This window comes from Chiloscyllium plagiosum, unplaced genomic scaffold (assembly GCF_037043375.1).
Source record: "Chiloscyllium plagiosum isolate Xiang-an unplaced genomic scaffold, Cpla_swu_hap1 HiC_scaffold_42, whole genome shotgun sequence".
In the NCBI taxonomy this organism is placed as follows: domain Eukaryota; kingdom Metazoa; phylum Chordata; class Chondrichthyes; order Orectolobiformes; family Hemiscylliidae; genus Chiloscyllium; species Chiloscyllium plagiosum.
In genome coordinates this window covers 62,359,805-62,383,637 of record NW_028270180.1, presented here as the reverse complement: position 1 = coordinate 62,383,637, position 23,833 = coordinate 62,359,805, and the positions used below count along the sequence as shown (strand labels likewise).

Sequence of the window (23,833 nt, the reverse complement as noted above, 5' to 3'; positions counted from 1 at the left end):
GTGCTGTAGTGATCCTAGAATGAACTGTTGATGTTAAGGTTGTGTCTGAGACTCTGCGAATATTTCCTTCCGTGAGAGGAGAGACTAGTTCTCCAAGTTACACAACTGAAAAATAAACTTTTCTCCAGCATTGTTGCTGAGTAGATTTGTTCCTGCGGAGGCGGTGGTTATGGTTTGCAGTTGGTTTTCCACCAACTGGTCAACAGTGAGGCAAAATATCTTTGATCCCCTGCAGAAACTCTACCTGCTTCCGGTAAATGAAACTGGGAACTCAAGGACCTTTTCTGCAGTCAGCTTAATTGCTGCCAACTATTGGATCCGGCCGATTAAAGGGAAAATGAATCAACTAAAGTAAAATCCTACCAAACAAACAATATTTTCCCATTTATTCACAATGGACACATTTCACTTGGCATTTCTTCTTGCAGTAACATTTGTTATCATCTCAAAGTAAATTAATAAACTTGAATTGGTTCAAACTCACATCACTTGTTGCAACATTCTCTGATTCATGCATCTCATTAAAACTGAGTGGGTTAATACTGTAGTGTAATGGCGAATTTTTGCTGATATTTATGAGTTAACTGCCTCTGTCAAAGCTATTAGTGAGCAGAGAAATGTACTGTTTATGACCTACATTCGTGGTAATGATTATTGTAATACTCTCTAATTTAACCAAACACTCCTGATGTACCCAGACAGTTACCTGCAATGGTTTAGATGTTGAGGATTTTTCAAAAAAAACGTATGGACTGTCCTGTTGTAGTTCATTAGATGCTCTTTCAAAAGTTTACCTAGGTGTTATGTTTCACTGCCAACTCACTTTTTGTTTCTCCGGCACACAACTTGCCTTTACTGTGCATTTAGTGTCGAAGCAATTTGAAAAAAAAGATGCAAGGAGAGACATTCTGCAATGTAAGGAGGTGCTTCTCATCTCCGGGTCCAAACTGTTTAGTGACATACACTCACATTCTGAACATAATCACTTTAGACATGCTCTATATTAGGTTGCCTAAATTGAATTTAGAAACGCAGATTAAAAATGATATGCTATTTTGTAATGTGAGAGAGACTTTGAGTGACAGCAAAAATAAAGTCACTAATATTATTGAAGTTCTTTTTAGCTTTATGTGCTTGTGGTTGAAGGTAGGACTAAAGAGAGTTAACTTCTAATTGAATATTCTAAATATAATCACTTTGGATACGCTCTGTATTCAGTTGCCTAAATTGAATTTTTAAATGTTTATTATGCATTACATGTTATTTTGTAATGCGACAGAGACTTGCGGTGTGCAGGGGGAAAAAGCTCGACTGTAGAATTAAAGGGAGCGAACTTCCAATTGAATTTGTTTTGTTTTGTTAAACAAAACATTTGCAACTATCATCTGAAACAGACCTGAAGCTACTCAAATTTACTTCCAAATAAGCTATTCAGCAAAACAAATATCACAAGATGTGTATATATCTATGTTTAAGCAGAACCTCATGTAAAGACATGACCCCATGTGTTCGGGCTGTCCAAGCTGATACCAGGATCCAGTCTCAGCCTCCAGCCGGACACCAACATGCGGAAGCTGTAAGCCTGCCCCTTCCGATGGCCATATAAATCCTGGGCACTAGACCGTAATTCAACACTCCTGGGTCGGCTCTGTTTAGAAAGATCTTGACAGGACCGTTTCCCACAAGTTATTAGAATGATTGTGTCGACACTTTTTCTCAGTTTGTTACTGACTTTCTTATCATGTGAGTGATTTTTATTCAAGTCTCTCTTTGTGACTGTCTCAATGTTAGTCTACCGCAGGAATGTAAAAGACACAGCTATCATTTCATCAGCATTAATGCTCATGGTTTATTTGTTTTCTTTTTTAAAGGTGTCCAGTCGGAGGTTGTTTTGACCCAGCCAGAGGCAGAGACTGGCCGTCCCGCAGGCAGCCTGAAACTGACCTGTAAAACCAGCGGGTTTGATCTTAGCAGCTACTGGATGAGCTGGGTGCGACAGGTTCCCGGACAGGGCCTGGAGTGGCTGCTGTACTACTATAGTTCAAACAACAATTACTATGCACCAACGATTAAGGGTCGATTCACTGCGTCCAAAGACACTTCAAACAACATTTTCGCGTTGGACATGGGGAACCTGAAGATCGAAGACACCGCCATCTATTACTGTGCAAGAGACCACAGCGAGAGGAACCAGGGCTGGACCCATTCAAAAACAGCTCGAGGGAACATTTTGTCAATTCCATCATAAACTGATGGTCAGTACGAGTTTTAAATGCAATTATACCAACTGCGATCTGAAGCAGACCTCAGGCTGCCTCTTACAAAGCTATCAAAGAGGAAATGTACCATTTAAACTAGCAAACTAGGTGATACAATGAGACAATATTATGGGCTTATCATATGTACTGCTATCACTTCCATCAATTAAATGCTTGGTCAAAATATTAGTTTTAATATATCTGACAGCTCAGGAAATCACTGCTAATTGTTATGTCAACTATGGCATTAATTCTAATCATGATCAGTACTAAATGGCTCTTTCAAATGAAAATTGAGACCTAGAGTAAAGAACAGAGAATGAGTGTACTGGTCTACATCATTGTGATACGACAGTGGGTCACAGTGTTGTGCACAGCGACATCCTCATACAAAAACCACTGACAAGGGTTTATCTCAAGTTGGTGATTTCTACCATGGCAGGAGCGAGAAATAATGTGAGATGCAATTTAAATGCAATTCAGTAGTGCTAGTTTGTAAAAATGTGTAATTTTTTTTCTCCCTTTGTGTTGATTGCCAAGTTAAATGCAGACCAGACCTGTAAAAATATTCCAAGCTTTCAAAATACAGTGAATATTAAAAGCTGAAATAATGCACTGAATCATTTTTAGCGGAATCTGAATCACTGCTTTCCAGGGAATGATGAAATTATCTGCATCTTACAGTTTACAGTCTGTCATAGTATTTGACACAACGTGTCTCACAGTGATATAGCTGGGGTGACACTGCAATTATGACCAATACAAAAACCTATTCAGCCTCCATTGTATGAAACTAGTCAGCGATTACTTCTACCAACCGTTTTAACTTGCAGTGCAGTATTAGTTCTGTGGGGTTTTATGCTAGCATCACTATTTAATTTGTAAAAGTGTTGGGTAATTATTGATACACCAGTTGGGGATTTTGAGAATCAGCTCATGTATTACTCTGCGAAGTATAAAACAGTATTAAAATGTATCAAGAATGATCAGAATTCACTGTGATGAAGATTAATTGTGACGTTATTTTGCCTGTGGTTCTGAAAATTTAAAATAATGGTAGATTTTTGATTTGTTTTATGCAGAGCTAGTTATTGTGTGACCCAGACCAGAGAATGTAACATTGTGACTATCTTGCTGACTGGGGCCAAGGGACCATGGTGACAGTGACTTCAGGTAAGAACTTTGAACTTTCTTAGTGACTTTTTAAAAAACATTCTATTCATGTGACTAATTTCTGAATTAAATGAAACTCAGATTCTGTGCTGAGTTTGGTTTAGTTCAGATTGATTTTTGTTCAGACTGATTTATAGACCAGTTAAGGCTCAGCAAATAGTTACAATGGTGATGATGGAGTCAGTTGCTCGGTGTATCTCTTTTTTTGGATCAGATGGGCATTCTGTGTGGCTGGGTTACTTGAAGCACCTAATGTCTCTTAATCAGTCAGGAATAAATAATGTTTAATGTCAGTGACATCCTGTGAGTTTTATTATCAGCAACAAATGCTAAGAATTTAAAGATATTTGAAATATTACCAAACATGATTAAAATATGTTAAAATATCATTATTCATTTCTTGAATATATTCCCCGTATACATAATGTTCTTACTATGATTATATTTTCTCATTTATTTTGTTAATTTTGTTGATGGCAAGCAGGTTAGAAACTGTCAGAAAATTTTCCTGCTGTGCTATATTTCATTCTGTTTTTATTAGATTCTGAGTTTGTTTTACTTGATTCTGTTGAAGTGAGTTGATTGGATTTTGACTTTGTTTTTACTTGGTTTTGTTGAATTGCGTTGATTGGCTTTTGAAGTTGTTTTATTTGATTCTGTTGAATTGAATTGCTTGGATTCTGATTATCATTCATTAAAATCTGTTGTTTTGAGTTGATTGGATTCTGATTTTATTTTCCTTGATTCTGTTGAATTGAGTTGATTGGATTCTTATTCAGTTTGTGGACTTGATCTGCGTTTTCATGCTTTCTGTAATCGGTGTTTTCTTTCTGGTGAGGAGATTGACTCTCTGGATTACTTTTCATTACCAATATTTGTGAAGTTCTTTGTTTTTCATGAATCATTTCTGGATTTGTTAAACTCATGACATATTTTTCTCTGCTTGATTGAAAACATTACATCCGTTTGTAACTGTCTGAAAACCAACTTAAGTCAGAAACACGGAAGTGTGAAAAATGAAAAAGAAACGAGTTTTTAATGCACTGACTTTTTAAAAAAAATCTGAGTTCTAATGTAAACTAAATGAATTTTGTTTTGAGTAGCCTCATTCAAAATAAAATTTGGGACTAAAATCTGAAACTGCAGAATTGATCAGATTACGTAATTGAAACTAACTTAAAATTATAATGTGGTAATATTTGTCCATTCAAATAATTTTGTTTTGACCTTGAAGTGCTTAATCAATATATGCCTTCAACCGCTCTACTGTAGACTGCACAAGATTGTCCTGATCAGGAAGGGTGTACAGGTTGGAAATAAATTGAACTGTTGCTGGAAACGTTACAGCTTTAAGTGTTAAGTCCCCTCACAGACAGGCTACTGTTTTGACTTGTTATTTCTTGTTATGACTGTTCAAGTTAATCATTAGTTTGCTTGATTCTGAGTAGTTTTGTTAGATTTCAATTTCTGTTTTTTGGTGAGGTTACACCAAGTTCTTGGTTCTGTTGGAAATGTTTGCAGAGCGAGTTCTGCTGCAAACACACCGTGTTGTGATTTGGTGATCTTTGCTCTGTTGAGGAGGGAGTGTGCTTGGGTAATATTAAATTAGTTATATTTGGGAAACAGTTTCTGGTTTCTACATTGTTTTTGCACTGTTTATATGGTTGGTGACAGTGAACTGCTCCAGGGTTCCTCATTCAATGCAATCAGCATGCCAGTTGAAATTTCATAAAGCCTAATATTAAGTGAAAGGCAAATCGCAAAGGTTTTGGAAATGAAGGGAAAACATATACCTTCGGGCGCCATTTTTACTTAGAAGTAGTAATTAAGGCTTAATCTAATCCATGCTTTACAGTCCAAATTCAGAACTAAACTGTCTAGTTCATTTACAAGGTCTGTCTTTAAACAGATTACAAGCCATAGAGAAATATAAATAGAATTTCAAAAGTCTAATGTTCTAATAGTTCTTGCTCTTGAGCAAAAATGCCATGACGGTGTAATAATTGATCAAGAAACACCTTTCAATTCCGCTGTCCACTACATACAATTTTTCAGGCTGGAAAAGATCATTGGCAAAGACCACTTGGAAATTCTGCTCAATTCTATGAAGAACAGATCAGTTTCACTGCTTTGAATTGTTTCACAAGAGTTAATTAATTGTTATGTCCCTGATTAAACTGGATTTGCAGGATAAAAATAAAACATTAACTGAATTATTTAATCTGCACAGTGCTTTAGGTGTTCCCAATCAGTGCGTTTAAATAAATAGTTACATTTTACAACAAATTATCAACTGAAGAGTCATTCTTTTGGAAACAACTGCTATTGTGAATTATGTGGCCAAGACCAAATTTCGAATTAATTAAAATAATCCACTCATGAATTCGCAGGGCAACATAATGGCTTCGTGGTTAGCACTGCTGCCTCACAGCGCCAGGGTCCCAAATTCAATTCCACCCTCGGGTGACTGCCTGTGTGGAGTTTGTACATTCTCCCTGTGTCTGCGTTGGTTTCCTTCAGACGCTCTGGTTTCCTACCGCAGTCCAAAAGATTGGCTGTCCTAAATTGCATATAGTGTTCAGGGATGTGGAGGTTAGGGCGCATATAAGTATACACTTATACATATAAGTATAAATATAAGTTGGGGGAATGGTCTGAGTGGGCTACTTACTGTTCGGAGGGTCAGTGTGGAATTGTTGGGCCAAATGGCCTGTTTCCATACTGTAGGAAATCTACTCTTAAAACCATGGGAGTATTTGCTGCAAACGCAGAGAATGTATTTTACATCAATGTGTTCAGACATATGCAGAGTTCACAAATTTGCAGAAGACATGAACTAGAGGATAACAGAGCACATTGTTTGTTCAAACACTGAAAATAGAGTAATATTTATTTTAATTAATATACTTGACCGATTATTGCAATGTAGCTATCGGAAGGAATCTGCTCACATTGGTTAAGTGTGACAATCATTTAGATTAGATTTCCTGCAGTATGTATCGGGCCATTTGGCCCAGCAAGTCCACACCGATCCTCTGAAGAGTAACCTACTCAGACCCATTAGGTGACTGATGCACCTAACATTATGGACAATATAACATGACCAGTTCACCTGACGTGCACATCTTTAGATTGTGGGAGGAAACCCACACAGACACAGGGGAGAATGTGAAAACTCCACACAAACAGTCGCCCGAGGCTGGAACCGAGCCCGGGTACCTGGAGCTGTGAGACAGCAGTGCTCTCCACGAAACTGCCCACATTTACTTACACATCCGTTAAAGCGGGCAGCTCCAGACAGAAGCATGTTTTCAATTCATACCTTTTTTTTAAACATTTTCATACATTAAAAGCAGCTAACAAGAAAATGAACTTGCACTAATTTCTTCAATAGAAATGCATTTCCACACTGAATGCTGTTTTAGCTTTATGCAGTGCATGCAAAATCTCCACAGTTCAAGAAATGTTTTAAGAATATGTAAAAAATAAATTAGAGAATAATCCATTTCCTCCGGGGCTGTGCTTTAATTGGCGATATATCCCACCTCAATAATTTTGTTAATTACAATGACTTATTAAGTTTAAACTCATTGGTTATCAATGTTCATTGTGAACACATTCTTGTTCACATTAATCCTCTGGTTAGTTCCTCTGATGAATGTTCAATTACAGTAAATACTTGATGTGAGGAATTGAGCAGATGTATTTGCTAGGATCAAGGCTGTTGTACAGTTTGTTTCAGTGCTATCTCCGGCTAACTTGACAACTTGTGCTGACCATTTGTAAATTGTCCAGTTCGGATACCTGTATCTCAGACAGTTCAATTTTATTTGCACTTCAAAACCACTTTTATCAGAAATGCAATATTCGATTAGGTGCTTCAGAATTGAGAGCCCTGACTAAGTTGTAGCAATAAGAACGAACGTTTCAGGAACAAAAGGCAGATTATAAGAGTTTTGAAATTGGTTGTTGGCAACAAGGGATATTTGATTGAGCGAGGCAGAGGGAGATGTGCTACATATTTTCTTTGTGCCTCAGTTATCCGGGACATGTTTAGTGGCACAATGCAGAAGCAGAAATTATTTTGCATCCTATTATTTAAAAACCTATCATCAGCTTTTATTGTCACTGGCAACGGTCATAGTACACTTCAAAACATTTAAATCTATTTCAGACTAAGATCATCTGGTGCAGTAACATTCACAGGTCTAAGAGGAAGGGAGATCTAGGTTGAAATCCAGTGACAGAGAATAGATGGCAATGCAATTCCTAGTTTTATTCTTCTGCAGTTCCCATAGAATTTGAACAAATCTGAGCTGCTGTCAAAGTATTATTGGATAAATGTTGAAATGTTACTTTTATTGTACAAACATTCTGGAACAGTCTCTGGTTGTTGGAAGGTGTTAATAACTAACATGGTTTATGCACTGTCAAACAGGTGGGCTGTGTTCTCCGCGATAGTGTCGAGCTCATTGTGTTCAGGTCTGTTGTGGTTTGTAATAGGGTCCCTGATTCTGTGCCAGGTGGCCTGTGTTCACTTACAACCTGTTAGAGAGGTATGTAACACAATCTCTTATCAGGTTACTTCAGTGCAAGAAAGCAGATTGACATGTTTGGGTGCTTGTTGGAATTCCACTTACAGAGGCCAATGAAATCTATTCAATCGCTGTCCTGACTTGTGTCTTTTAGATATTAAATAGAATTTTGGCGGTTAGCAGCTTTTTCCAGATCAAAATTTGTTCACAAGCTTTTGGGTATCGCTAGATGGGGTTAATGGAGTAAGTGCTCAAAGAAATCCCAGCTTTTTACTTCCTGTTCTAACAATATCATTTATAACTAAACCAGAATGAATCATTTTCGAAGCATATTTGATGAGATTATGCTTAGGCTGTTTTACTTTATATTAAACCAGTGCTGTAGCTGAATTTGATTGTTTAGTACGGTGGGGGTACCGCTGAATCCAACACTTGCAGCAGATGGTGATAGCTTTTCAATTGGTCTTCAATTGCTATCTCAGACCATCCAGTACCTCTGCTAAGAATCCTTTTTCCAACAGGAGTCAAGCCAACATAATCGCTGTCTAACTCAGCAGGTGTGACCTCTGGTGCCAAACACATGAAAACAATTTGCTGAAGAGGGGGGTCTCTGGAAGTGAAAGGTTAACCTTGCTTTCTCTCCACAGGAGCTGCCAGACCTGCTGAGTTTCTTCAGCAATTTCTGTCTGTATGTTGGTTTTCTAGCATTTAATGTTTGTTGTTTCATTGAAAAAAGTTCTGTTCGATGAAACACGTTCTTCAGAGAGAAGATGCATTTGAACAAATTGCGAATTTTCAGAGATATTAAATATCAGAGAATCATTAAATTTGAGCGCCCTGATCTCGAGCTGTAGTTTCACAAGAAACTATCATGAAGTAACAACACACTCCAGAGCGCAGTGGCTGTTGTAATTGAGTGAAAGTTATTTTGATCACTCAAATAGAGAATGTCAATGATCCTGTTCCAAATAATCAACAGAAGTTTTTTTTTAAAGCATGTGTGAAACAATTAATTTGTTGAAATATTTTAATAAAAAGCGTTCACTGCCAGTGCTAGCTTAATGAATGACACAATGATAGGAAGGTAGGAGCAAGAGGAGCGCACTCAGCCCCTTGAGCTGTTCTACCACTTACTTAGATCATGGTGCATCTGTGAGCCAAATCCACAGGTCTCCCTTTGGCTAAAACTCTTTAATGCCTTTGATTAACAAGCAAAAACTATCCCAGATTTAATGATTCGACTGCCCATAACAAAGGGAGACACCATTTCTGAAAGACATTTCTGTGAGTATTTAAAGTGACACAATGAGGCTGGAATTAATTGCTCATGAAAGTAAGCTTTAAATCTCTGACAATTTCCAATTGAAGCATCCCAATCATCATATTCCATTAGTTTAGCACTACACTTCCCTGGAATAAAGAAATATAATGTGTGATTGCCTTGCTAAAATGAGGGAAGCTTCATTCCCATTATATGATTAAGAAATAGCTCTGTTCATTCAGTGAAAACACAGTCAAATCACCCAGAAGGAAACCATGTCATCTTGTGTGGACACACAAGTACCTCAAATAATTTTCAATTCTTCCAGTGGTTGTTTGCATCTCTAGACAGGTGTGGAAGTGTCAGACGTTTTATATCGCCTTGAGAAACCAGTTGTCATCAGCGTATTTGAATTGCTGAAGTTTGTGTGGTATTAGCACATTCACAGCACTGTTAGAAGTGAGTCCCATGGCTGTGATTGAGGAAGAGGAAAGGGGCGGGGAAATAGTTGAGAGTCAAGTTGAAGTCTAATTTGGAGGAAAGCTCTCAGGTGAAACATTTACATGCATGTGCGCCCTTATCCTCAAGGATCACAGTTTTGGAACATGCTGCCGAAGGGACATGTCAGCATTCAAATTAGAAGCTGAAGAAGGCCCCTCGGCCGCTCTAGAAGGCTATTCCATTCATGGGATCATCATTAATTTTGCTGCTCACCAGTCTTCCCAACACACCAATAACATTGATCCTGATTGTTTACTGTCCAGCAAAAGAATGGTGAACCTTTGGAATTCTCCACCACAGAAATTGATTAAGGACAAAACATTAAATGATTTCAAGAAGGAGATAGATTCCTTCAATCCTTAAAAGAAAATGCTACGGATATGTGGGAGAAAGGCAGGCAGGGTATAATATTGGCTGAAAGCCATGAAAACATTGAATGGGGCATGGTTTGTAAGTTTGCACGTAACGCCAACATTGATAGTATAATTGGCAGTGAAAGTTATCTAAACGTACAATGAGATCTTGATCAGCTGGGCCAATGGGCTGAGGAGTGGCAGATTGCGTTTAATTTAAATGAATACGAAATGTTGCTTTTTGAGAAGATAAATCAGGTCACAACTTACAGAGTTAATGGTAGGGCACTGGGTAGTGATGTTGAATACAGGGCCCTGAGCTTCAGACTCATAGATTCTTGAAAGCGTTGTCTCAAGTAGCTCGTGTGTTGAAGGTGTTTGGCAAATGTACCTTCATTGGTCAGAGCAATGAGTGCAGGAGTTAGGGCTTCATGTTGTAACTGTCCAAAACATTGGAATGAACTGCCAGAGGAAGTGGTAAATGCAGAGATAGGTCCAACATTTGGAAGCCATTTGAACAGCTCCAGGAACTGGATAGGTCTGGATGGATATGGGCCAAAGGCAGGCAAGTGGCATTAGTTTAATTTGGGAACTCTGGTCAGCATGGATGAGCTGGACCAAAGGATCTGTTTCTGTGCTGTACGACTTTATGAGTCACTGACTTTATGGTGGAGTAGGCTCAAAGTTGGAAGGTGGTGAGCAAGTGAGGGGCTAGATTAGGCATGTGGGAGAGTTTGGGCTGATAGGCTGTGAGGTGTTGGCTGGCTGCTGGGTAAGCTTGCATGCACTCTGTCTGGCAGGGTGGCATCAAGGTAAATTGTAATGGTCACAGGTTTATTTGGTCAAATTGTGCTTGGTAGGTGAGGGGTAGTTTGAGCTGAAAGGCAGGAGGTCTGTCTTTGCCAGGTTGGTTTGTGGAGAGGTGGGAAGAGTGCCAGGCTGGTTAGTGTAGAGGTGGGCAGGATGCCAGGTTGTTGCGGGGGTGGAAGGTCACTGTAATGAAGTGACAGGTGGACGTGATGTCAAAATGCAAAGCTCGGAGTCTGGAAAATGGCAGGTGGTAAAGCACCGATGCGAAGGGAGCACAATGTGCACAGGTTGACTTGGGTAACATGTGAGGTCAGAGGTTGTGCAAATTACGGTGCCAGGTCCCAGTCAGGACCAGATTCATCATGGACCAGGTGCAGGGTGGCAGGAGTGGAAATGAGTGAAAAGAATTAAGATTATATGTCGATCTGGAATATAGAACATAGAACATTACAGTGCAGTACAGGCCCTTCAAACCTCGATTGTTGCACCGACCTGTGGAACCAATCTGAAGACTGTCTATCCTGCACTATTCCATTTTCATCCATATGTTTATCCAACAACCTTTTAAATGCCCTTAAAGTTGGCGAGTGTCCTATTGTTGCAGGCAGTGTGTTCCTGAGTAAAGAAACAACCTGTGACATCTGTCCTCTATCTATCTATCAGCCCTCAATGTAAAGCTGTGTCTCCTCCTGCTAGCCATCACCCTCTGTTTATCTTTTATGTCTCAATTAAGTCACCTCTGAACCGTCTTCTCTCAAAAAGAACAGCCTCAAGACCCTCGTCCTTTCCTCCTAAAACCTTCCCGCCATACCAAGCAACATCCTGGTAAACCTCCTGTGAACTCTTCCAAAGCTTCCACATTCTCCCGAGAACAGTACACAATGCTCCAAGTGCGGCCACACCAGAGTTTTGTACAGCTGCAGCCTAACCTCATGGTTCTGAAACTCAGTCCTTCTTCGATGAAAGCCAACACAAAGTATGCCTTGTTAACAACCCTATCAAATTGGCTGGCAACATTTAGGGATCTATGTACATGGACACTGAGATCTCTCTGCTCAGCTGCACTACCAATATGGATTGCCTTGGATGTGTTTCTTGTGATATGATTGTGTGTTCTGGGTATGAATGGGTATATGACAGGGTAGGGTTTGTCAATGTGAATGGAAATTTAGGTCTAGACAGAGGGTACGTGCAGTGGTTAGTCTGAGAGATGAGGTTTGATGGTGAACTGCGTATCAGTTTGATAGTTATTAAAGTTAAAGAGTACTTGTTCATTTCTCAAATCATACTTACGTAAATACTCAGGTGTAACACTCCAAAGTCTCTGAACCTTAATGGTCCTCCATTTTTCAGAGGCCTCGAAATTCAGGTAATTGTAAATTAGAAGTTTCAACTTTCAGACAATTGGCATGAGGTCAGCCGTGACAGCCATCCTCCCCGTCCCAGTGCTCAGCTCCTGCCTGTGCTGCTGCTGCAGTGACCTTCCTCCCAGAGAGAACATTCTACCTTGCATTGATAAGTGAGGAAGGCTCACTGGACCTGATTCACTCTGATTTCTCTCCGTTGGGTATTTCCAGCAATATCTGTTTTATTTTTGATGTCTAGCAGCACTGTGCCCTAGTGGGGCAGCACGCTGATTCCGTGGTTAGCATTGCTGCCTCACAGTGCTAGGGACTCAGGTTCGATTCCAACTTCGCGTGACTGTCTGTGTGGAATTTGCACTTTCTCCCCGTGTCTGTATGGGTTTCCTCCCACAGTCCAAAGATGTGCAGACTGGTGAATTGGCCATGATGTGTTCAGGAATTGGGAGGTTAGGTGCATTAGTTAGGGTTAAATGTAGAGTAATAAGGTAGGGGAGTGGGTCTGGATGCGTTACTTTTCAGAGGGTGGGTGTGGACTTGGGCCAAATGGCCTGTTTGCACACACTGTAGAATTTCGATGAATCTGCATATCATTGGTTTGTATTTACTGAAATCTCTCTGCTCTTCACTTGCAATCCACTGAAAGTGTCAGTTGGTGAGATCTTCAAACAGATACTGGTGTGGGATCAGGATGTTCTTCTTCCTTAATTATGGTAATGGTCAAGGTAGAGGGCCAGCAATTGGTAGGAAACAAAAATAAACTCCAGTTATGCTGTAAACTTCAGCGGGTGCATACTGGCAAACGTTTACAGATGAGGATACATTTGATAAGGTCAAATTAACAGAAACTAACATGCTCAATTGGTCATTCTATTGTAGAGACACCGTCTCCCCCCACACTTTATGGCCTGGTCTCCTCCTGTCAGGAGCACAACACCGGTTCTCTGATCTTTGGTTGTTTGGCGATGGACTATTCCCCTGACGTCACCAAGGTAACCTGGAAGAAAGGTGAGGAGCTGATCACGACTGGATTGAAGACTTACCCATCAGTGAGAAACAAGAAGGGAACCTACACCCTGAGCAGCCAGTTAACCCTGCCTGGGTCAGCGGTAGATTGCCCCAGTGAAATCTACTGTGAGGTTCAACACAGCGGGTCACACAAGAGCAAAGAAATGCCATGTGTTGGTAAGTGTTGTGGGAACTGAGATAAACAGAGCATCTGTGGATTTACATGAATAAGGCATTTTTTATAACAGTTTTCACAGAATCAGCACAGGAAAAAGGCCCTTTGGTCCATCCAGTCCATACCTATCAATAATAGCCACCTATTCCAATCTCATTGTGCCAGCACTTGATCCATTGCCTTCTGTGACTTGCCTTTGCAAGTATGCTCTAAATACTTCATACATATTATGAGGGGCTTAGTCTCTACATGACTTGTAGGCACTGAGCTCCAGACTCACATCACCTTCTGTTTGATTTTGTTTCCCCCGAGATCCACTGTAAACCTCCTGGCCTTACCTTAATCCTGTGCTCCTGAGGCATTGATCTCTCCATCAAGGGGAAAGGTTTCGTCCAGTTTACCCTGAATATGCCTAAAATAATTCCAGATATCATGATAATCTTCTCCCTAATTCTCCTCTGTTCCAAGGAAAACCCCCCGTCTATCTAATCTAGTTTCATAACTAAACCAATCCAGGCAAAATTCTGGCAAATCTCATCAATGCTGCCTTCAGTGTAATCACATTCATAGAGTCATAGAGATGTACAGCATGGAAACAGACCCTTCAGCCCAAGCCGTCCATGCCAACTGAATATCCCAACACAATCTAGTCTCACCTGCCAGCACCCGGCCCATATCCCTCCAAACCCTTCCTATTCATATACCCATCCAAATGCCTCTTAAATGTTGCAATTGTACCAGCCTCCATCAATTCCTCTGGCAGCTCATTCCATACGCGTACCACCCTCTGTGTGAAAAAGCTGCCCCATAGGTCTCTTTTCTATCTTTCCCCTCTTACCTTATACCTATGCCCTCTAGTTCTGGACTCCACCACCCCAGGGAAAAGACTTTGCCTATTTACTCTATCCATGCCCCTTATAATTTTGTAAACCTCTATAAAGTCACCCCTCAGTCTCCAACGCTCCAGTGAAAACAGCCCCGCCTGTTCAGCCTCTCCCTGTAGCTCAAATCCTCCAACCCTGCCAACATCCTTGTCAATCTTTTCTGAACCCTTTCAAGTTTCATTACATCTTTCCTCTAGGAAGGAGACCAGAATTGCACGCAATATTCCAACATTGGCCTAACCAATGTCCTGTACAGCCGCAACATGACCTCCCAACTCCTGTACTCAATACTCTGACCAGTAAAGGAAAGCATACCAAATGCCTTCTTCACTATCCTATCTACCTGCAACTTCACTTTCAAGGAGCTATTAACCTGCACTCCAAGGTCTCTTTGTTCAGCAACACTCCCCAGGAGTGTATAAATCCTGCTAAGGTTTGCTTTCCCAAAATGCAGCACCTCACATTTATCTGAATTAAACTCCATCAGCCATTTCGCAGCCTATTAGCACATCTAGTCAAGATCCTGTTGTAATCTGAGGTAACCCTCTTCGCTGTCCACTACACCTCCAATTTTGGTATCATCTGCAAGCTTACTAACTGAACCTCTTATGCTCACATCCAAATCATTTATGTAAATGACAAAAAGTAGAGGACCCAGCACTGTACATTATCCCTACCTTAGATTTTCTTGTAAACGTTGTCACTGAAACAGCACAAATCACCAGGACAGCAAAGAGCACCCAACGTATAACACTGTAGATCCTTCGATAACATGCACACAACGTATGGACGAACCAGTGTTTTACTAAGTTCCAGTATCATCTCCCTACTCCTCATTGTCAATGTCTCGGCTAATAAAAGCAAATATCCTCCCTACCTTCTTAGCCTCTTTATCCAGACGACACAGTACTATAGGGGATCGGTGGATACGTACACCAAAGATCCTCAGTCCTTTCCCGGGTTCCATCATTTAAAACGTAATACCTCGCAGTTTCTTCTGCCGAAGTACATCACCTTACACTTTTCCAGAATGTTTCCATTTGCAACTTCTCTTCACATATAACCAACCCTTGTATATCCTCCTGCAATCTAAAGCTATTATGCTCATGACTTACCAACATGATAATTTTCCTTTCATCAGTGAATTTACTGGTTAACCCTCCTACACTCTAGTCTCAATCATTGGTATATAAGAGAAACAGCAAGGAAATTAACACCAATCCCTGCAGAACACCACGAAACATAGATTTCCAGTCACGCAGACACCCAATGACCATTATCCCCTGCTCCCACCACTCAGCCAGTTCTGAATCCAATCCGTCAGATTAACTCGGATCCCATTGGCTCTGATTATTGCTATCATCTGGACATTGAGTTATCTCTCTGAAAACTACCATCAAATTGTTAGACATGACTTCCTCTCAATAAAACCGTACTGAAAATTGTTGATTGATCTTCTAAATGAAGACTAATCCCGCTTCTCAATAGTTTCCCTACCACTTAGACTAGATTGACAGATCTGTGTTTTCATTGTTTATGCCTTCCTTCGTCCTGCATAACAGTGCAATGTTGATTGATCTACATTCACTTGGCACAACTGCTGGGACCAGACAGGAGTTCTAAATTATTGTCATTGACCAACTATTTTATCCTTTGCATCGCTCAACAGCTTGGTATACATTTCATCTGTCCTTTTCATCCAGCAAGACAACACAGAGCATCACATCTGTCCTAATTCTGAAAGTACATCACAACACTCCTCCATGATTTCTGTCCCCACATTGTCCGTCTGACTAGTGAACACTGACACAACACTGGTTAGCACTGCTGCCTCACAGCGCCAGAGACCCGGGTTCAATTCCCGCCTCAGGCGACTGACTGTGTGGAGTTTGCACGTTCTCCCCGTGTCTGCGTGGGTTTCCTCCCACAGTCCAAAGATGTGCAGGTCAGGTGAATTGGCCATGATAAATTGCCCATAGTGTTAGGTAAGGGGTAAATGTAGGGGTATGGGTGGGTTGCGCTTCGGCGGTGCGGTGTGGACTTGTTGGGCCGAAGGGCCTGTTTCCACACTGTAAGTAATCTAATATAAAAAAAACACATTCATTTCGACCGCAACCTAATCCTCTGGCTCCATTCCAATAATAATACTTAATGGGCATTACTGTTTCCCATATTATTCTTTTATGAACGAGCCTGTGTCGTCTTAAAATATTTTCCTTTATTTTGACTGCTATTATTTTCTCATGGTCCCTTTTGCTTTTCTCATGGTCTGTTTGATGTCTAGAGCCCGCTACATTCTTGGTCCCACACAGTGGCTTCCTGGGAAATGTCCTCCCTGTGCTTTTCCTATTTCTTTCTTAAATGTGTCACACTCCTATGATTTAGATTTACCACTAAGTTCCAGTCCACTCTGGTCCAATCATTACCTGATCTTATTAACATTGTCCTTCCCCCTTCAGAACTTTGGGCCAATTTCTATCTCTTTCCAGAACAATCTGGAATCCAACAGATTTATGATCACTGTCTGCACTGTCCATTAATGTTTTACCCACTGGGTCGACTTCATTCCCTAAAGTTAAGTCCAGGTTCACCCCTTTCTTGCAAGGTCTGGATTAAAATTCTCTGTATTAAACACATACTTTGTTAAAATATTCTCCTGGGGACATTTTCAGAATTCTGCTCCCTCTAAACTTTTGACAAAATGAATATCCAAGCCTATACTGAGGAAGTTAAAAACCGCTTTTCTCATTCCCCTATTTAATTTACGTTACTCTGAAATTTGCCCATGTATCTGCACTTGGTCTTTTGGACCTATAGTAAGGTCTTATTGTGCTCTCCCAGTAGTTATGTTTACTGTATTTTGGTTTTGAAGTACTGTTCATTTGCCTTCATTTGAGGAGGTATCCATGATGTCATTTCTCTTTCCAGCTAAAAATACTCCTGTCAGAATTGCGACAGAAGCAACATTCTGTACCGTACACCCCACTCCCATCCTTTTCCATCTTTCCCTGTCTCACCTGAAGGTACTAAATCCTGAAATATTGAATAGCCACTCCTGCCCCACTCTCAATATGTCTCCATGATAACAACGGCATCATTTCCTCATTTATGCCGGTAATTCATCTGCCTTGTTCATCAGACTCTTTCATTAAAACGAATACCATCCAACGTTGCTATCTCCCTTCTGATTTAACCGGCCTATAGTTTCTATGCCTCCTTGACTCCCTTGCTGTGTCCTCTAATTTTAGTCCTTCACATTCCCCAATGATCTTTCTGTGTGGATCCCAGCTTCTTCAGCACTCTGCACAATTATGATTTTTATAATATCAAGGTTAGTATCCATTAACCACAAGAAACCTTGATATATGAGAACTGACTGTATTTGTTATGAAATTCGTCAGAAAATGTATACGATGTGTTTCCTAAAGGGACAGGTCCTCTCCCACCAACCCTTCTCCTAACTGTGAGCTCCAGTGAAGAAATCGCAAGCAGCAAGTTTGCAACCGTCGTCTGTTCAATCATCGAGTTCCATCCGAAGTCAATCGCCGTGAGTTGGTTGAAAAATGGCCGACCCTTGGATTCTGGCTTCTTCACGTCTCCCGTGTGTGAGGCGAACGGGAACTTCTCGGTGACGAGTCGGCTGATGGTCCCTTATGGTGAATGGTACAACAGCGCGGTCTATACCTGCCAGGTCACTCATGGAGAGAACACTCAAAGTAAAAACATCACCGCACTCCAGGGTAAGAGACACAGACTGAGAGAGCTACAAATCACTCTGAACTCGGATGTGAATCAAACACACTAATTTATCAGGCGTAGTAAACAGCACGGTACAGCTTCTCATTTCCCAATATGCCATGTGTCTCTTATTTCAGTTTGAGTGTTACATTAGCATTGCTCATAATTCAACATTTTGACAAGTCAGAAAAGTATGTTTCCTCTCTTTGATGATAGTTATATAGACAGTGAGCTGTGTTAAATAGTTTGTTGCCTGACCATGCAGAGAGAGGAATTGAGAGTGCTGAATCCTTGCCTGGTAATGGCTTCAAGGATAAGTTTGGGGGTGGAGGGGGGATATTGGAGAGATATGTGATTGAAGCATAGAAAATACTGAGAGACTGAGGTCGAGTAAACGTGGAATAGATGTTTTGACTGGTAGGCGAGACTACGACCCAAGGGGACAGTCTCAGGGTCAAAGGGGCACCGTTTAGAACTGAGATGGGGAGGAATTTCTTCAGCCAGTGGGTGATAAATCTGTGGAAATTGTTGCTGCAGAGGGCTGTGGAGGCCAGGCCATTGTGTGTATTCAAGACAGAGAAAGATCGGTTCTTGCTTAGTCCGGGGAGAAGGCAGGAGAATGGGGTTGAGAAACATATCACCCATGATGGAATGGCAGATCAGACTGGATTAGCCAAACAGGCAAAAGTGAGGACTGCAGCTGCTGGAAACCAGAGTGCAGATCAAAGTGGTGCTGGAAAAGCACAGCAGGTCAGGCAGCATTTGAGGAGCAGGAAAATCGACGTTTCAGGCAAAAAGGCTTTAGCCCGAAACGTTGATTTTCCTGCTCCTCAGATGCTGCCTGACCTGCTGTGCTTTTCCAGCGCCACTCTGATCTACACTCTGGATTGGCTGAACAACCTTATTCTGATCCTCTATCTTATGATGTTGTGGTCTCAAAATGACATGGTTAAAATTGGCAGTGACCCTTACTTGAAAATAAATCAATATGCGTTCAATGCTTCATTCCCTGCTCAGGAATGACCTGTTGGCTTTGGACATTGTACGACACTGATTTTTATCTGGTACTGAGCTCTTTTCCTTCATTTATGGGATCAGGCCACAGACCAAGTGGGTATCATATTTGATTAACTAGGATAAACGTGATAAAAACAATGACTGCAGATGCTGGAAACCAGATTCTGGAAAGCCCTTCATCAGGAATAAAGGCAGTGAGCCTGAAGCGTGGAGAGATAAGCTAGAGGAGGGTGGGGGTGGGGAGAAAGTAGCATAGAGTACAATGGGTGAGCTTCAGGGCAGAGGAAATGACTTGGGAGTTGCAGTGGGAGAGGGACTCCCTGAGATTCTTATAGAGAGAGGAGGAAAACGTCTTTAAGGCAGGTATCCTTGCAAGAGGATTCGCAGTAGGGTTAAAATCAACGAGGTAAAAACAATGACTGGAGATGCTGGAAACCTGATTCTGGATCAGTGGTGGTGGAAGAGCACAGCAGTTCAGGTAGCATCCTCCACCCCCCCGCCCCCCCGCCCCCCTCCCACCCTCCTCTAGCTTATCTCTCCACGCTTCAGGCTCACTGCCTTTATTCCTGATGAAGGGCTTTTGCCCGAAACGTCAATTTCGAAGCTCCTTGGATGCTGCCTGAACTGCTGTGCTCTTCCAGCACCACTAATCCAGAATAGGATAAACGTGATCTCACTGAGCTCTCTGTAATTAGTGGATGAGGCAGGAGAATATATTCTGGTAGTAATGCCACAATTGGGATGAATGAACTAAGAATTTGAGACAGGCTGATTTAGCCTGGTTTGGGTGTGGTGATGTTTACACAGTTAGAAATGGATGTCTATGAAACTAGTGCACATTTCCATTGCATTTGTAGATTAATTTAAGATGCTTTTGCTTGTTTTTTTCTCTCTGATCTATGAAGAAATTAAAACATGCAGCGGGTAAATAAAGTGAAAGTACAGACCAGTCATGAACTAACTGAATGGAGGGAAAGACTTAAGGGGGGTGGGTGTCCTTCCCGATATCCAATGCTGTACTCAGTGTCTTGTTTTCAGATCTACTCCACACTCAGCCCACGAGGAACAATGACGTAAATTAGAGAATGATCTCACACCAATAACGCAAAGTCTTTTCGATCACTTTAAATATAATGAACAGAATTTCCATGGCTGTTCACCGCTCCCATAACACTTTAGAACTCTGCAAAGAAAATAATTATTATTTATTACAATTTGTCCAAAATTTGGGATTTGATTTGGCAGTTGTGACCAGCAGTAAGGGTTATGAACATGGAAATGAACTCATTATATTCAGATTACTATCAGTAGATGGCCTTAAGTGAGAGACAAACTCTGAAAGAAAGGTAATTCCATGGGTTACATGATGGTATCTTCGATGATTTTACTTTTTTCACGGTTTCACTTGTTACAAAGCCAGTGTTCTTTCAGAATAATTCCACAGGGTATGTTATAGGTAATCACAAATGCTTTCACAAATCAAATACATCAACAATAGTAAGCATCGTTTCAGCAATAGTTGGAGTTGCCATTTTGAAGGTGGTGTCTTCACCCTGTGAAGGAGTAATCTGAAGATTGGCTGTTTGTATCATAAAGGGGCATTTTTCATTGACTTTGATTTTTGTTCACAGAAGATACCGATTGCCACGCTAACACCGTTAAAATCCTCCCACCGCCAGTAGAACAAGTCTTACTGGAGGCGACGGTGACGTTAACCTGCGTTGTGTCCAATCTTCCTTCTGGAGTCAACGTGACCTGGAAACAAGAAAAGAAGCCTCTGAAATCAGAGATTGCTGAGCAGCCTGGACAGAATCCCGACAGCGTGATCAGCAAATTAGACATTTCTACTGAAGCCTGGCTGAGTGGCGTTACTTTTGAATGTGTGGTGTACCATCAGAATCTACCGACTCCGCTGAGAGACTCCATCCACAAGGAGAAAGGTGAGCGGTGAGATTAAAACACAAAGCATCCCATGTGTAATCCAGATCCAGTTACATCAATGGCAGGCTTTGATTGGAAATGAACAAACACCTTTGGGAGCATTAATGATGTATCTGAAGGCAGGATAGCTAAGTAGCTGATTAAGAAGAAGACTGACCAAAGGATATTGTATTCTAATTAAGTCAGATAAGGTGGGAAGAAGCCTGGGTTGTGATGTCACCATCAGCAATGTCAAATGGACAGAATGTCCTCGTTGTGGGCTGGAAACATGGAGGCGACTTTCAAACTAAACTCTCTACTTCTTTTACTGAACATCACGGATACCATTCTGCTCCTTTAAAAAACGAAAGTGAATAAATCCCAAATTAAAAATGGTGTATTTTAATATTTAGTGAAATTGCGATGTTGATTCTGGATTTTTATAGTTAATTAATATTTATCTCAAATATTCTGCAGTGATTAATCCGCTGGAGCCATCAGTGTCGGTCCTCCTGCCACCAACAGAAGAAATCTCCGCTCAGAGGTTTCTCTCCCTCACCTGTTTAGTGAGAGGTTTCTCCCCCCGAGAGATCTTCGTCAAGTGGACAAACAATGACAAACCGGTGAATCCCAATAACTACAAGAACACCGAGGTGATGGCGGAGAGCGAGAACACCTCCTTCTTCATGTACAGCCTGTTATCCATTACAGCGGAGGAGTGGGCCAGCGGTGCTTCTTACTCCTGTGTGGTGGGACATGAAGCGATTCCATTGAAAATCATCAACAGAACAGTCGATAAATCCAGCGGTAAACCGAGTTTCGTAAACATTTCACTTGCACTGATGGACACTGTTAATTCATGTCAATAAAAATCTCAAAGTTACATTTAATAATTCAACAAAAATAATAAAGTTTTTTTTTCCTCCAGTTGTGAGTTAAATACTGAATTAGTCGTTTCTCACTTTGACTTACATTGCATCTGTGTAGTTAAAGTGGATTATTAACAGGTCTAGGACGAGTGTCTTGTGCAGTTAATGTTCCCTGCTCAGATACACCCTGGGTCAGAGACAGAGTAAAGCTCACTCATTGCAGGATTCCGCCAAGGACGTTATCTATCCTAAATCCCTTTGTGATGAAATCTAACAATGTCCATTTTATGTCAAGAGTAGAGCACGCGTTTTGAACTTGGTGTTCTTGATTCCCCCGATTGGGCATTCTTACAAAATTCACATCAGTTTTAAACTGCCACATTGTGCCAATTGGAAATGTAAATTTAAGAGACTTTTAAAATTAGTTTTGATTGGAACATACCAATCGTAAAGAGTGCAGAGCAGTTTGAATGTAACCTTTGTTTCTGTGGAACTGCCAGAGATCTTGCACCAATGCATGAGTTGACAGAATGTATCTTCACTTTCACACCAAAGAGAATCGACAGATAAGTTATTCTGGAGCAAAGGGAAGAGGGGAACGATGAATGGTCTGTCCTCTTGCTCCCTGCGCAGAGTTTTCATGGTAGATGTCCTCTGTAATGTAACCCAGTTACTAACAGGAACAGTCAGCTTCTTGCTTACTGTCCGAAGATTTAACATTTCCATGCAAAACAATACCTTTGAAGTGTGTTAGACACGCTTGGCCCTGTTAACAAATGATTAACATTGATTCCCATAATCCAAAACTGGTGTTTGCATCGTCCCAGTTTGAATTCCATAGTTTTGTCTCAGTTTCCTGGAGCACATGGGATCAATTCTGTATTCGAACACCTGATATTATTTTGTTTCACATACAGAACATAAGTAGATATTTTATGATAAACATATTCAGAAATGTTATCTCTGGGACAGTGGGGATTTGAACTCAGGCCTTTTGTCTCAGAAACAGAAATTCTATCACTGCAACAGAAGAGTCGCTCATAAAACGCTTATTTCTCCACGATGATGGAAAATGTTTCCTACAACACCAAGGTCAGATCTAATTGTGGGCAATCCATTTAAATTAGAACAATAAAATTAGAATAATAAAAATTGGTATAAGAGCAGAAACGCACACAGATACAGAGATGCTCACAAATGACACATGTAAAGACACATATACAGGCTCTCACCTAAAGACACATATTTTTGTGCACACTCAAATGTGCATATAGATAAGACGTCACACACGGATACTTGCACAGAGCTACACATGCAAATGGTACTTGAGCACTCACCTAAGCTCTTACAAAAACTCACATACACCAAAAGAAAAGCATTTGCACAACTGAGCAGGGGTAGTCACACATAACCATGAGAAACACGGTAACACACAAATGGACACGAATACATATACATTCATACAGCACAATGCGTACAGACATAACACACACATGAACACACAGATACAAAATCTGAAAAATGTCCTCCCACATGTTGACTCACACAGGCACATAAGTGCACAGAGATAAACATTAATATCATTATTTTCCCATTTTCATAATCACAAACATATGATGACAGAGGCAGCTTAGTTATTTATTTTTAAACCACATTGATCAGCATGTATACACGGTCACACATACACACAAATTTAGAGTCTCACATGCAGACAAGTGCATAAATTAACAAACAGTGGGGCATTTATTAAACAAGGATAATGGACACAACCATCAGCAAGCATCCACACACAATATCACAAACAAGCTTATTAGGATATAGTTTAGGAAAGATTGCCACACAAGCAGACATCATCACGTAAATATAATCATCATCAAAACGTGACGTTGCATGCTAACATTTATTAAGCACAAACATGAAAATAATCTAGTTCAGGTAGGATGTGAAATAGACACATAAACACACATTTT

At 40.7% G+C, this 23,833-nt stretch overlaps 1 gene segment (V, D, J or C); it reads left to right on the top strand.

Annotated features, from left to right (window-relative positions):
• The first annotated feature begins 1,645 nt into the window (after positions 1 to 1,645).
• On the top strand, positions 1,646 to 21,921 carry LOC122552126 (Ig heavy chain C region-like). The segment is given in 7 exon segments: positions 1,646 to 1,743; positions 1,872 to 2,180; positions 3,399 to 3,431; positions 13,132 to 13,437; positions 17,748 to 18,059; positions 20,706 to 21,014; positions 21,472 to 21,921. Coding segments are annotated over 7 exon segments (1,710 nt in total).
• Positions 21,922 to 23,833: the final 1,912 nt, after the last annotated feature.